General features: G+C 50.5%; 1 protein-coding gene across 2 annotated transcripts in view; it reads right to left on the reverse strand.

Moving 5' to 3' along the window:
- RAB31 (RAB31, member RAS oncogene family) overlaps window positions 1-12,910 on the reverse strand; it is an 83,693-nt gene that overhangs the window by 13,140 nt on the left and 57,643 nt on the right. Inside the window, exons 6-7 of one of the 2 annotated variants that reach the window (XR_012502081.1) lie at window positions 5,933-5,990; window positions 219-328 (exon numbers count right to left, since the gene is read on the reverse strand). Coding sequence is in view for 1 of the 2 variants with exons in the window: in XM_074352419.1 (XP_074208520.1) it covers window positions 219-328 (110 nt within the window). In the remaining variant the exon portion in view is untranslated. The remainder of the gene's footprint in view (window positions 1-218; window positions 329-5,932; window positions 5,991-12,910) is intronic. The other variant, XM_074352419.1, reaches the window with a different exon arrangement.

Consider the following 12,910-nt stretch of genomic DNA (forward strand, 5'->3'; position numbering starts at 1 on the left):
CAGGGAACATCATTCTTTGATTAAAATAAATTTTTTTTTTCCAGTGGGGTTACTTCCTCTTGATTCACAGAACACAGACCCAGCACGTTAAAGCACAGGATGGCGGGGACAGAGCTGCGAGGCATCCAGCAAGTTCACACTGGAAAAGCTCTCCTCTCCTCTGACTCCCCGAGGCGAGAACACGCAAGCTGGGCGGAAAGCACAGATCGGGTACTCACTGATCCCCTGGAAGAGCTCCTCGACGTTGATCGCGTTTTTGGCGCTTGTTTCAACCACGACGGCTCCGATGGACTCTGCGTACTCCCTCGCGTCTTTCAGGGGAACCTCCCTGGAAAACAGGTCAGACCGAGACAGAGATGAGTGCTTGTCTGGAAAGAATAAATAACCCAACAGGCCGAAGAAGAGGCTCATGTAGAATCAGGTCCCTCGTGTTCCTGCAGAACAACGACTCAGCTGCTCAGCCACGTATTAATAGCCTCGGGTGGCTGAGCCTTTATAAAGTTTAAAACCTGGTCTCTGGCCCCACGGAGACAAGACATGCACGCATGGAACACAGCCCACGGTCCTGCTGAAGGAAGGAATTCCAGAACAGCAGGAAGAGGCATCCTGAGTGAGCAAGGAGGGACCCAGCCCCACTTCTGGTGTTAGGGCTGACTGCAAAATTTTTCCCCATGATAATGACAATGCTTTTTAAAAATCACGCGTGTGTGTGCACACACGTGCAAATGTGCTTCTGTGAGACTCTCACAAATCAGAGGAAACACGTGACCTATCTGGAAGTTAGGAAATGACACGCTTACGGCTGCAGCGGCTTATCTGGACTTTCACCTCCAGCAGGCTTTTAGGACACGAACTCTATTCAGATGAATAATCTAAACAGACATTTACCGATCTACTTTTAATCTGAAGATACTGTGGTGGATCCAAAGATTAAAAAAAGACACAGTGCCTATCCTCTGGCAGCTCGTTCATTTATTTAACAACTGTTCAGACAGCGCTGCAGTCTGCCAGCCCTTCTCGTAGCTACAGAGAAACCCCTAGTCCTTGCCTTCTGGAACCTGCCCTTGAGAGCGAAGACACGCACGTCCACGGTCACGAGAAGCCACAGCACTGTAGCATGTACGTTACGTGGACAACAAAGTGCTTCAGGAGCTGAGGGGCAGAGAGTGATGCTCTACCAACGGAACCCAGGTGGGCGCCATGGAGGTCACTGAAGTGTGGCCTCGAGAAGCAGCAAAAATGGGATGAGGGCCTGTGATGCAAAGGCCTGACAAAGGCCCCCATCCTCCCATCTCCCCACCCCAGGTACTGCTGAAAGTCCACTCCACACCCAGCACTGCCCAGGTCCACTCCGCACCCAGCATAGCCTAAGTCCACTCCTCACCCAGCACTACCTTGGGTGGATTGACAACAGAGGACTGACAATGAAGGATGTGGTATCTCAGTGGGGGACTAGGAGGGCACCTCGTGGCCATGGAGGGACAGTGACAGGCTCAGCTCCACATTCTAGGGGAAAATGGTGCACAAAGGGGCCTAAAGAGGAGAGTGAGGAGAAGGGTTGGGGGGTCCTCCGGTGCTGCGGGTGAGAGAGGAGGGCAGATGGGGGGAAACCAGCACTGGGAGGCAGAGAAGACCCCCACCCCAGGCCCTTCCTTCACCCCCCCAACATGCCTCATCAGTGGTTTCAACCAGTTTATAAAGTTACTGGGAAAATTCTACCTGACTTTTAAATTCTTTCCAGCCCCCAAATCACAAGAGAGGAGGAATTTTCAGGCACTGGGGGGAAGGGACCCCCCCACCGCACTGGAGATATGGGCCCAGCACCTCCACCAGAGAAGCAGCCTCCTGAGTGCAGTCCGTACAGAATCTGCATGCGTGTTGTCTTTCTCACCAGAGACACACTGGGAAGAAATCACCCCAGAATTTACCCTCCTTCTTGTTTCTAACAGACCAGCCCCAGGCCTCTCGGTTATTTAAAAAAGTCTTCAGGTTTTTTGTGGGATGAATTGTACACTGAAATATTCCAGGAAAGGGCTCTTCTGGGCTCAGTCTGGCACGTTACCTTATCTCTTTATTTCTTCCCTGAAGTCTTTATCAAACCCCAAATCAAAGGGTGGGGCTTCCCTCTGCCCAAAGGTGGGGCAGATAAGAAGGCCATGTCTGCTAATCTCTGAGAGAGGAGGGCACACTTGTCAACCAAGGAAGCTGCAGAGACCCCAAGGCTGGGAGGGTGGAGTCCCGGGAGGGGGCAGGGGAGCAGCACGCAACCCACCCCTGGGCCTCGTCCTATGTGCCCTTCCATTGGCCAGCTCCTGTATCCTTTGCAGGGAAACCAGTCGTAAGTCTAGTGTGTTCTTGAGTTCTGTGAGTCTGCTCCAGTGAGTTACTGACCCTGGTGGGGGTGGGCCATGGGACCATCCCCCCGAGATCTGCAGTCTGTTGGGCAGGAGTGTGGGTAACCTGGGGACACCCCAGACCTGAGCTGGCGTCTGGAGTCGGGGCAGTCTTGTGGGACTGAGTTCTCCACTTGGAGGGGTCTGCGCTCACTCTGGATAGTGACGTGACAGTCAGAAACAGGAACTGCAGGACACCCAGCTGGTGTCAGAAAATTGTTGGAACAAACGGTACAGCTACGATCTGAAAGGAGGCCCCCAGAAAGGGGGGCATGGGCTTCCTTGGAGCATCGGGCAGACATGTGACCATCGGGTGACCTTGGGAACCCCTCCAGCTGCGTCTCAGAAGAGGCCATGCACAGCCACCGTCGCTGACTGGCCTTCTGTCATCGTGACCACAGGACACCCTGGCATCAGTGACTTCTGTCCATTTCTTCCCATAAATATTTACCAAGTGTCTGCCCTGGGCTGGGCACTGTGTGAGGCCTTAACACAGGTAAACTGAAACGAGTTCACCCAAGCTGAGGTACAAACACACAGCCAGTCAATTTTGATGGGAAAGACTATTTTCAGACTTTGTAGATCAAGCTCCCGACAGAAAGTCAGGACTCCCAGAAATCTCCCTGGAGACCACGGGAGAAGACACTGACTTCAAGGGGCCACAGCAGGATACCGGGGCAGCACCAGGCTGCAGAGCCGGGCGGCGGGGAGAGAAAGCAGCACGCGCCAGGACCGGGACGGGTGGCGACCTCCAGCAGGGTTAGCTGCAAGGGGTGTGGCGCCAGCCGCAGAGGCTCGTTGCTACGTGAACAGCCGTGGGCTTTGAAAATACAACCGCTCTGTTTATACTGACTGCCCTTCTGCTCTTCCTGTAAACCTGCTGCTTCCCAGGCCAGGAACCACAGAGGCATCGTAGAAGGCCCCCCTTCTCCTCTCAGTGCTAAGTGATGAAGTCCGCTCACTCTCCCCGGTCAGGCCCTTGTCACCTGTCGCACAGACTTCTGCAACGGCCACTACCTGGCCCTCCAGGCTCCAACCATCACCCGTGTGCTCACTGTGGGGATCTTTCAAAACTGCAAATCCATCAGGTGTCCCGTGAACAGACTTCACTGATGTCGGGCCACAGCCTCAGATGGGCTGAAGCCCAGCGCCTTGGCAGGACCAGACTCCCTGGCCGCTTCCTCTGGCCCCGGGCCCTGAGACACAGCCGTTCCCAGTGGGCAGCCGTCCTGGGGACTCGCTGTGCTTGTGTCTGCTTCTGGGCCCTGCACCTGCTCCTGTCCGGCCCTCCCCAGCACTTGGCAGGGGTCCACATGTGGCCTCCGGGAGAGCGGGGTCCAGCACCGCTCCTCCCAGAGCGGGCCCCCGCCCACCCCCGCAGCCTGCGTGCACCCTCTTTGTGCCCTCATCCCAGGGGATGCCTGTCCCCCTGATGTGCAGTGGATCTCTGACCCTCAGGGGGGGCTGTGTGTCAGGGGGCCGGCACCTGGGGGTGATCGCTAAGTACCTGCTGAACGACTGAGTGACAAGATTCCCGTCAGGGTGCAGGACGACTCAGGCAGGGGGCTGTGCGGACTTCAGAGGAAGTGCAACGGGAAAAGTCCCGGGGATGAGGGTGGAGACTCACCCAGCCTTCCACAAGGGCCAAGAGGGGGGCTGAGGGCTGAAAACACACAGAAGGGGGGCGTCTCCTCCCAGACCCAGACTCTGATGGGAATCAGATGTTGCATTTCAGCCTGTCTTGTCTCGGACACAGGCGGAAGCCTGGGCTGGCCCAGCGCCGCAGCGCTGGGAGGTGCTCCACGGGGAGGGCAGGAAACAACATTCTTGCGGTTCCAGCTAGTCCCCAGGCTGCGCTGCCCAGCAAGGGTCCTTGTTTTGTTGTTGGTGTAACCAGGCAACAGGGCAGCTGGGCTATTTAATTCCTGGTGATCCTCCTCCGAGGTCAGCAAGGGGAGAGGGGGTCAGCACCCCAAGAAGGAGCTCCTGCCCCCCCCCCCGCCCCGAGGAGGGCAGAATAATGCTCCGTCCCCAGGGGTTCACGGGCAAGTGCCTCGTGTGTGGTAGAGCTAGAGGACTTGCCCTGGGCTGCCTGTGCAGAGGAGCCCGAGTTCAGAACTTTTCACAGGTGGCCTCGTGGGTACCTAAGGTGAGGAAGGCAGCTCAAGCGTGCTGCTCACAGAAGTAAAATTACGTCCTCCTTCAGGAAACGACCCCTTCAGGTCGCCCTCCCTCGGGTCTTAGCTCCCGTCTCTTCCAGATCGGGTGAACGCTTCAACGTTTTAAATGGAGCATAACTTTATATCATAAGGTGCTCAAAACTATAGCCGGCACGTAGAAAGTGATGTATCACCAGTGTTTACTTAATACATCTTTACAAAGACGGCACTGTTTTCTAACAGAATGCCAGAAAGACTGAGGAAACCAAGCAAATGGAGGAAACAAGTAAGTGGGAGGCTCGAAAGACCCTGAGTTTATCTGGCTCAAGCCCCCCATCTCGCAGCGCAGGGGGCTGCCAGTGCAGTCATCACCACTCCACAGAAGGAGGAGGGAACACGGGCTATGTCAGCCAACTCATAAACACATTCACTTCCATAAATCACTCCAGGAGTAAGATTACATCTCAGTGTAAAGTCCTTTCTCCATGAGAAAAGTCTGACATTAATTCTGAGTAACTTTTATTCAGAGATGGAGCACAGTTTTTCACCGGCTATGGGAATTTCTTGTTCTGCGACATTCTTGTGCGTGTTCTCTGCACATTTTGGTTTGGACTGTTTAGATTTTCTTCTTATTTACTTGTAAGTGCTCTTTGCATATAAAGGAACCTAGCCCTTCAGAATATATTTTCCACATGTTTTTCAGCTTATCATTTGTATTCAGATGTTGTTTGTGGCATTTCTGCCACACAGTAGTTTCTATGTAGGCAGACTTACTGGTGATTTTCTTCTATGGCTTCTGGGGTTTGTATCATGATTGAACAGTTTGTTCCAACTCCAAAATTATTTTTAAAATTCAACTGTGTTCTCCAATTTTTATGGCTTTATTACTTTACACTTAAATCCTCGATCCATTTTGAATTTTCTCTTATTTTTCCTGACCAGCTAATTATCCCCAAACGATAAACTATCCCTTTTTTGCACTTTTTAAAATGTCACCTTTATCACATACTAAACATTGCTACGTATTTCACTCTGCTTCTTGACGCTGCAGTATGTTCACTGATTTTCTGTCTAGGTCTGTGACAACGCTGTGTTGATTTATTACTGAATCATTAAAATGTTTTTCAGCATCTGCTGGGGTTAGTCCCTCCAATACTACTTCTGCCTGTTTGTTTTTCTAGGTGAGTTTTAGGATCATTTTGTAAAACCTCTTTTAAAATGTGATTTTAAATGATTCCAATTAACCTGCCTGGCGTCTCAGTGAATTTGTGACTTAATTTAGAGCCAACTGACATCTTTACAATTCTGCTCAGTTTCCCTATCCAAGGAGTAGGTAGGCACCTGTTCTCACTTGTTAGAGTCTTCTCTTTTCTGTCTTACCTTAGAGCTGCCACGTTTATCGACACAGGCCTCTGCTCGTTTCTTGCTGAATTCATTTCTAGGAATTACAATATTTCAAATTTTAACAATGACATGCACACATCAAAAAAGCCTATTCCTCAGATTTATACTGCTATTATAAAGAGAGTTCTACCTTCCACCTGATTTTCTAATTGATTATTATTTGTATACAGGTGAAGAATAGCTTTTTAGTAGATAGTCGTGCTCACACTTAAAGGAACGCACATGAAAATGAGGGTCATGTGACTCATGCATCAGATTCATGCCTCTGCAGTGTTAGCGTGCACAGAGAGAGGCAGGCTGAAACACTGCTGGCAGGACCACCATGTGATTCCAAAGAGTTTGTGGTTAACTGCAGAACCACCACATCTTCTAAGGAGTTTTCTAGTATCTTAGAGCAGGTGCACAAAAGTCCTCACTTTCCCAGAAAATTAAACATATAAGTTAAAAAGCAAATCTCTCAGTTTCTAGAAACAGAGGAAATGAGAACAAACATCCAAGAGTTCTCATTCCTCTCTGTCACCCAGCAGTCATCACTCAGCCTTCCGTGGATGCCCCCAGAGGGCCCCTCAAATCTTTTGGGGAATCAGTCTCAGGTGTGTTCTACAGACCACCGAGCCCGTGATTATTTGGGGCTTGTCAGAAATGAGGACCCCTGTCCCCAGACCTACTGAACCAGGTCTTGTCTACTGGGCAAGTGCCAGACATAGGCATTTTAGCCACTTCCCGACAGCTTCTTACGTTTCCTATAGCTTGAGAATAACTCCTCTAGAAGGTAGGCTGTAAAACACTGACTTTGATATTTCTGCAGCCTGTCCAATTCATCATCTGACACTGCAAAGTCCAGAGTGTGGAGATCTGTATCGAGATGCCTACACCTAGGATATAATAAGATACATTTATCAGGCACCGTGTTACAAGGGGTAAAATAAAGGGACAGTGGCCGCACGAGCTCTCCCCCAAAGACACGTTCTGGTGCTCCTGGTGTGTTCTGGCGTGCATATTACATTTCTAAAATACCACACCGGCCATAACCAAGCGTTTTACATTCTGCCAGACTCCAGGGATACAACAGTTACCATGTCATTAAAAAATGCCTGCCCTGTGTTTTCACTCTCTCCCCGACCTTCCAAGGTCAAAGCCTGAACAACCAACCCAGAGGGCCATGAGCGCACAGCAAGGCAGCCGTGAGCAGGAGACGGCGGTTGAATGTCTGCTGGAATTATTCCCACATGTTTAAGGCATCCTAGCCGAAAGCCATGGAAATCGTTCACCATGTTTCACCAAAGCCCAGCGGACGACGGTTGCAGGCTGTCTGCAGAGGCTGCCACGCGCCGCCAGTGCTCTCGGTCTCCCCTACTCCTTCCAGCAGCCGCTGAAGTGGCTACTCGGGGATGCTGTGCCCCCATCACCTCCCGTCACCTCTCAACATCCAAGATATTTGGGTAACACCCGGAGGAGGCAATCATTTTAGCAACAATTAAAGCAGCAAAATCTCTGTTCAAAACGCCAGTTCTTTTCGACACTCCCTACCTGTGAGGTGGAACTAAAACTTAAATGAACTTTACAAAAAGAAGAATTACTACCTTCGCCATAAGTACCTCATTGGACGATCACACTTTACAACGACCCAAGCACTCACAGTTAAAGCAGCTGACGTGTGTCCCCTGGGAAGGATTTCTGTCCCAGGGGGCCATGCCTGCTGTCCATAAAGGCTGTTCACCTGCGGCCACATTCCTGGTGTCAGGTTCCTGCCGCAGACTCAGGGATTGCTTCTCATGGAAAAGGTCAGAATTTGAATCGAATGAGGGCTGAGCAGAAAACACGGGTTCCCAAGGAGGGGCTGGCCATTCATTCCCTCTTAACACCTCTTCTCCAGACAGAAATTTTGGCTAGTGCCTTGAGGTCAGAGAGAACCACTGGAAAAAACTGTTAGCGCAAATTCTCTGAGCAGAATCAAATCAGCTGCCTGGTGGTTCAGAAATGATTTTCCCTCATGGATCCTGCTTGCACTTCTTACGAGACGAACTTAAATGTCAGCTCTGGGACGGACTCCCCGGGTCTGAAGCTGGGCCCACGCCTCTGAGCCACAGGACTCGGGCCAGCTCCCCAGCTCCGCGCCTCCGCGTCCTTACGGTAAGATGGGAGAATGCGTGTAACTCTTACAGGGCTGGGATGAACACAGACTACGCAGTGTGTAGTAAGCACTCAATTCAGGTGGACCAGGATGAGGATGACGATGGTTAACTGGTTTTCAGTTCACTGCCTAAGTGAATAGTAAATAAAGATAAACAAATACTGTGCCCCTGGCATAGCTGAAATGCTTCACAGAAGTTACATTTTGAGCTCTGAAAGCTCTGGGCAATGCGGAAAGTGAAAGGGAAAAGAGTATTGTATCTTCTAAGAAAATCCCCAGGAACAAAAGCTTACCCCTCTGCCTAATCACACATCAGTGGTTGACTTTTTCGAACATCCCTCCCTGACCCCCTAAAGAAATTTAGCGTGAGCCCTGCGGTTCTGGATTCGAGTCAGAGGCATCAACACAAGCGTGTGTTTCTCTTAACGCAGATGCAGATGGATACCTACAGAAATAATTACAGATAAGTGTACAAACTCAAGTTAGCTAGCATGCATACATACGCTTCCTAGCTCTGCTCACTAAGACGGCCTAGACTCAAGGACACCCTAGCAGCAATGAGCACACCCAGCCCAGATCTTGGTTTCTAAATATCCTTCGTCAATGAAAGGAATGAGGGCTGCTTGGAGAAACTGCTGAGTCATGGGCTGTACCTAAAACATACAAGACAAGCCTGGAACACCTTATTTTGGCAAAAAGTAGGGAAGTGCCCCAAAACAAAAACAATGGGCCTATGTTAAAGGGACACAGGAGACAACAAAAAGGGCTCCTGTGGCCAAAGTTGGAGCAATTTGAGCAAAAATTAAATGATATAATATTGCATTATAACTTAAAGTACAAAATAAATATCCATGAGTCCACACTGATAAAAATAAATGACTGAATAAATCAATGGGGGGGGGGACAAATTTCAGCTGCAGAAGATTAATTATTACAAATAATTGATGCAGGTGCTCCTCCCTGGAAGCAGTGGCGCTGAGTGAGGGCTGTGCACAGGGACGAAGTGCACAGGAAGGAGGCGGGGGGCTGCACAGCGGAGAAACCTGACGGCCACTCCCTCGGCCGGGGGTCAAGGTCAGCACCATCAGGGATGACGAGTCACACTGATAACGTGAACCCTGCGATGTTTAATTAATAATCAGGCGGTGAAAGTAGCACGTCCCCACTGTGGTCTCTCTCTCCAAACCACATACCCTGCGTCTAATCGTTAGGAATGGATCCCACAAACCCCAGCTGAGACGAAGTCTCCAAACTGTCTGACTAGGACTGAACACTGTCAAGGTCACGGAGAACAAAGGAGTCTGAGGAACTGTCACAGCCCAAAGGGTCCTGACAAGATATGAGAAGGGAAGGCACAGCTCAGTGGGAAAGCACGTGCTCAGCATGCACAAGGTCCGGGGTCCAATCCCCAGTCCCTCCTCTAAAAATAAGTAAATAACCCTAATTACCTCCGCACAAAATTTAAAAAAAAAAAAAGCTATGACGACTGAATGCACTACGCTGTTCTGGATGGGGTCCCAGAACAAAGAGGGACGTTGAGGGGAAAAGTAACAAGACTGCGTAAAGCGTGGGCTGCAGTTAATAATAAAGTATCAATGTTGCTTGTTAGTTGTGATAAATGTGCCACAGTCGTTAATGTGAGATGTTAGCAACAGGGAAAACCGGATGTGGGGCATGTGGGAATTCTACACCATCTTTGCAACTTTACTGTAAATAGCAAACTATTCTAAAATAAAGTTTATTTAAATATTTTCAAAATTGGCCATAAAAATAAACATTCCTCAACACGCACACCTTCCCCACATGTAGACTTGGGCCCCACACTCTCCTAATCTCCACTGGACCACAGCACACACATCCACCCCATGCACTCTCCCGAAACCTTCTCTGGGCCCAACCGATATTGGCTAGAGGGATCCCAGATCGAAAGTCCAAAACCGTCTATCCAGACGACAAAGCTGTGGTGGTGCAGTCCATGCAGCACAGGCCTGAGGCGGGCAAGGTGGCCGGGGGGCAGAGCAGAGCGCCCTGGAAACGGCCGTGCGTGCCGGGCACCCGCGCGGGGACTGCACCTCATCGGGGGGAGAGAGCGGGCCTCACCACCACCACCGCCGACTCCGCTGGACGCCTCCCCAGGAGAAACGAAGCAGCGGATACACAAACCAATGCCGTGTGACTTGCAGTCAGACAGAAAACAGAACCGTAACGGTTTTAAAAGGTAGTCAACATAAGGGAACATCTTTATGCTCTTGGAAAGATTTCTTAAATAAGACTCACCCTTCCTCCCTCCACCCTCCCCCCAAAAAAGCATAGAGGAGAAAATGGATAAATCCTCTTACATAGGAACTACGGGCTTCTGATGGTGCAAAGGCAATGTAAAGAGAGTGGAAAGACAGGCATAAATTTGAAGAAGCTATTTCGACACATACCATCAAATATATATGCATTTACACATATGCAAATTCTGTGAGTAATTATATACATATGTGTACACATTGAATAAACAAGATTAAGGCAAATAACCCAATAGAAAAAGTGGCAAAGACCTGAACAGGCTCTTCATACAAGGGGAAACTTAAATGGCCAATAAGCACATAGAAACACCCAGCGTCGCTGGTAACCGGGGACATGCAAACTGAAATTCTCATCAGGTCCCCGCAGCCTGAGTCTCAGGGCACCCGGCCGTGGCGAGGGCGGGGAGCAGCAGGCAGTCTCCACGCCACCGTGCCCACGGCGGAAAGCCCCGGCATCACCGAGTAAACCCGAGCAGGCACCCACCGCGAGACTCGGCAGTGAGACTCAGACACGCGCACCGAGAGGAACGCTTGCACCTGGCGCTACGCGGCATGCAAGAATGCTGGGGAGCAGTGTTCACGACAAGAAGCCGGAAACAACTCCAACACCATCGGCTGCAGGATGGACAGCTAAGCCGTGTGGTCCTCGTCAGCGCACCTGTGTCAGGATGAGTCCCCCAACCTTCATGTGACACCCGCGGGGTTAGTCCATTTATGCAAAGTCCCCAAACCTGCAAGCCAAGATCTACGCTTTAGAAGTGCAAACACGGGCGGCAAAGAAAGAGAAAGAAAGAAAGAAAGAAAGAAAGAAAGAAAGAAAGAAAGAAAGAAAGAAAGAAAGGAAGGAAGGAAGGAAGGAAGGAAGGAAGGAAGGAAGGAAGGAAGGAAGGAAGGAAGGAAGGAAGGAAGGAAGGAAGGAAGGAAGGAAGGAAGGAAGGAAGGAAGGAAGGTGATTATCATGGAAGTCAGGCAGCAGCTGCTTCTGGATGGAGAGATGGGACTGGGGAGGGAGGTCACTCGTAGGTACACAGCTGTTCATTTTATTCTTTAAAATTCATATTGTTCTTGAAAACACACAAGTGTTTCAGGTGTACTTTAAAGACTGCTTTCCATTCTTTATAAATTTATATGTACACTACTCTTGGCTCCCCCAAGTCAGAGTCAATAGCTCTAAGGATATATTTTCTTCTCTTTTCTTGTATTTCCCATAGTAATCTGCACCACACAAAAGAACCACCAAACCTCATTGGCTGATGGAATAACTGGGAGGATAAATTATCCTACTCCTACCCCAGCCTGGGTTCACTCCTACCCCCAGCTGCTCCCCTCCTGGAGTACAACCTCTAATCCGGGAAAAAATTCTTGACTCACAGGCAGCCTCCCGACCACTCTCTCTCCATGTTTCTCTTAGAGATACGAGAAGTGTTGGTCTGAGGTCGCAGAGTCAGGGTTCCGTTCCTGATTATCTCCGGGGCTGTATGTAAGGAGGTGGGCGGAACCCTGGGCAAAGAGGATCCGGGATAGAGGAGCCATCCCCGGGCCATCACCCCCGCCGCTCCCACCCCCAGTCGCCACCACCACTTGGGGTGGGTAACTTCCCACTGCTACCATTTGCAAAATAAAATAAATTAGGGCCAAGGAGCCTTCTCCTATCAGCACCTCTGCACAATCACTCCTTCAGCCTCTCCAACTCACTCGCAGCCCTAAACATGCCAGTGATGGGTGGGATTCCAAGGAAGGGCCAACAGGAGACCCCTGAGCTTGAAGAGCAGGTCAAATTAGAATCACTGTGGGGTGGGACAGCGCAGTGGTAGAGCGCCTGCTTAGCATGTGCGAGGTCCTGGGTTCAATCCCCAATACTTCCATTGAAAAAAAAAAAAGAAAATAAATTTTAAAAATAAAAACAAAAAGAATCCTTTCGGGGCAGGCCAATGTCTAAGTGGTCAAGAAAGGCAGGAAGGGCTCCTCATCTGGAGAGGTCAAAGGAGGTTTGTGCAGAGTCAAGGTTGCACAGCCAGGAAGAGCAGACGAGGCAAAGCAGACGGAACGGAGCCTGCTCCAAGGGAGGGTGTGGTGCGAGGAGTTTCTCCAGTAAATCACTTATTACGGTGGCTGCAGACCACAGCGTGCTTGCAGGGCTGATGGGGAACGCCAAGGGGGTAATTCTGGTTGAATGGTTGGGGTAGGACAGGATATCCTCTTCTTCCTCTAATCTGGACACCTGCTGGACCCTTCCCCGATCACCGAATAAAGCAGATGGTCCCGAAGATACCTGCCGCCTCTCTCATGAAGGCACCACGGCCAGGTGATCCTAACCCCTGGCGCAAGCCAAAGCAACCAAGCATAGGCTGGGCCTGAGGGGCCCCACCATCTGGGGGCGGCTGGCCACGGGGCGCTGGTCCAGGGGCAGTCTGATGTTACTAGATGGAGGCAAATCAGCCCATCACATCTTTCCTCTGGACAACCACCAACGTGAAACGCGATAGAAGGAGCAGAGGACTGGAGCTGCCTTGGAAGGGACGAGAC

The sequence above is a fragment of the Camelus bactrianus genome, chromosome 24 (genome assembly GCF_048773025.1).
Source record: "Camelus bactrianus isolate YW-2024 breed Bactrian camel chromosome 24, ASM4877302v1, whole genome shotgun sequence".
NCBI lineage: Eukaryota > Metazoa > Chordata > Mammalia > Artiodactyla > Camelidae > Camelus > Camelus bactrianus.